We start from the raw sequence: 2,471 nt of genomic DNA, 5'->3' as shown, positions 1-2,471 counted from the left end.
TTCCTGCTGCTTGCAGGTCTGTTAATGGAGAAGACTACTGTCCTCCATGGTAAAGCTGGTAAGGCAACGCTCCCGATATCACGGTCACCAGAGTAACACGGCAGATAAACAAATTAGCTTGTCTTAATCCAGTTCCTGATTATAAAAATAACATTCCCAAGAAAAGGAACTAGAATTTTCCTATTCCCTGCCTACTCTCTCCTTTACCCCAACACACCCTCTACGACAGACGTGAACTAACCTGTAGAGTCCTCCGTCAGGGTTAAAAGGCATCTGAGGGTACTGCTGCCCAGCCTGCAATTTGGGTTACGCTACGCACTCAGCACAATCCTGTTCTGACCAGTTCCTTAAGCGCAGGCTAGCAGGTCTGTATGTCCAACCTTCCCCGTGCAGCCGTAGTATCACAGAACGGTTTGGGTTGGAAGGGACCTTAAAGAGCATCCAGTTCCAACCCCCCTGCCACGGGCAGGGACACCTTCCACTAGAGTGGTGAGTCAAGCCAGTGTAGGTATCCCAGTCTACCTGGAAGTGCTCAGGGGACATCGTACTACACACACAGCTGACTCGCCTTCCCGAGCCACTAAGAAAATCTTCCTTACCTCCTGCAGATGTAGTAGCACGCGACGGAGAGGGCAGTGAGGAAAAGCACAACGACGACAACCGTCAGTACCACGTACTCCTTACTGAGGGGCTGCCTGACAAGTTCCGAATGCACACATCGGACACCAGAGAAGCCGACGTCGCACCTGAGGTTAAGAGACACAGCGTTAGAGACGCTGCCGTGGGGTTACACCTTAGCAGTCCACAAAGCATGCTACACTGCTGGCCTGCTGCTTCCTCGGGGACAAGCAATTTGAGCTTTTGTAACTCGAGCCCATGTGGTCCTAGAAATGGCTGCAAATTCTTCAGGTAAACAAGGAATACCCTTAACCATGCCTAGAGGATCTTTATTTTGCCGGTTGAATCAAAGGAGAGACCTTGCTGCTTTGCCTGAGGTCTGGATCTCATGCAACAATAAATACGGATGAACAGGGAAGCGTATCAGGATGAGTGTCCCAAGCTGAATTTGGCGTGGTGACTAATTTCAGGTCCTCAGACTCTCACCCAGGTTTCCCTGGAGCCAGCACATGTGCTTAACACTTGCTCAAACGCATCTGAGGTGCATTATGGATATACTGCTCCTCCTGAAGCCCTTGGGAGCATTTACATGCTTGGCTGGATTGATGTTCCAGCAAGACCGAAGGCCACGTATGGTTCATCTCACAGCCCACCTCGGGGAGGTCTGCAGAACACCCTGTGCCCCCTCCATACCTGCAGTAGTGCTCATCCAAGTCCACTATGTACACGCACTGTCCGTGAAAGCAGTAGTCCTTCATTTCAGGCTGGCATCTTGCTATCCCCACTTGAGCCACACGTGGGCTGTTCTCCGTCTGGACTGCAAGGAGATTTTGTTAGCATCTCATCAGCCTTATTTTCCTTTTGTATTTCCCAAACAATGTACAAGCTTTACAAGTACAACTAACAGCCTTGCTACCCAGACACCTCGGGTGCAGCAGGCATGAGAGCCGGTGAGCCTTCTGAACAGGCAGAAGATTTTCCCAGCCCAGAGTTACACTGACTTTTCCTTCCCCATAAGCTACTTCTGCTTTTATGACAGCGTTCTTACCTCACACAGAGCTCTTCTGCTGAAGAAGAAATATTAAAGGAAACACAGGCTAAAAAATGGTTCTCGTTCAAACAACACTGAGCACTTTGCAGGACATTACCAACGTTGCTCAACAGAAAAATGATTCCCAAGGGCACCTCACAGAGGCCGCAAGCCCAAGGAAGATGGGTATCAAAGACTTGTTTACCAAGAGAGCTGTGCAACAGACTTACTTAGTGCTGTTGTGCAGTTCTCCATCTCACCAGGTCCACATAATGGGATCACTGTTGTGCCCAGGACTCCTTGCAATAGGTAACCTATAAGAGAATAAAAAAGAAGAGTCAAAATTAGATGCTTTTCAGGTATCGTTAAGTATTTTGGCTGGTGTACTCAGTAAGTTAATGCAAGAATAATAGAAGCTTTTTTTTCTTAGCAGGAAAAACCCAGTGTTGTAAGCTGAAAAAGTGTAAGTCTGACAGTTCTGCTGTCTCTATTATAGAAGGCAGACCCAAAGAAACGTCTCTGAAACACCAACTTTTAATGTAGAACAGAAATCAAACAGAAACTCTGTGTCTGTGACCACCTCTCACCCACATTCTGACTGAAACTGGGCAGGAGAGGCAGAAATTCTGTTCGTTTTTTGACTCGTCGGGCAATGCACCTGCGCAAGGGACACAGCCAGGGTTCCAGTCGGGCATGGCACTGCATTCGTGGCAGGAAGAGTTCTTCTGGTGATGAAAATCAAGATGTCCTTGAGTCACAACAGTTCACGGGAAGAGGATTTCCTAGGATTCAGCACGTCAGAGCAGCTGGTGACTCGGCACGC

At 48.5% G+C, this 2,471-nt stretch overlaps 1 protein-coding gene across 1 annotated transcript in view; it reads right to left on the bottom strand.

The window, feature by feature from the left end:
• The window catches only part of EREG (epiregulin), a 2,851-nt gene extending 884 nt beyond the window's left edge, over window positions 1–1,967 (bottom strand). Inside the window, exons 1-3 of the mRNA XM_010148652.1 lie at window positions 1,879–1,967; window positions 1,312–1,435; window positions 600–746 (exon numbers count right to left, since the gene is read on the bottom strand). Coding sequence (XP_010146954.1) covers window positions 600–746; window positions 1,312–1,435; window positions 1,879–1,903 — 296 coding nt within the window. The 5' untranslated portion in view covers window positions 1,904–1,967. The remainder of the gene's footprint in view (window positions 1–599; window positions 747–1,311; window positions 1,436–1,878) is intronic.
• Between the last annotated feature and the right edge of the window lie 504 nt (window positions 1,968–2,471).

The sequence above is a fragment of the Eurypyga helias genome, unplaced genomic scaffold, assembly GCF_000690775.1.
Source record: "Eurypyga helias isolate BGI_N326 unplaced genomic scaffold, ASM69077v1 scaffold28293, whole genome shotgun sequence".
NCBI classification, from domain to species: Eukaryota; Metazoa; Chordata; class Aves; order Eurypygiformes; family Eurypygidae; genus Eurypyga; species Eurypyga helias.
This window is presented reverse-complemented; position numbering and strand designations above follow the sequence as displayed.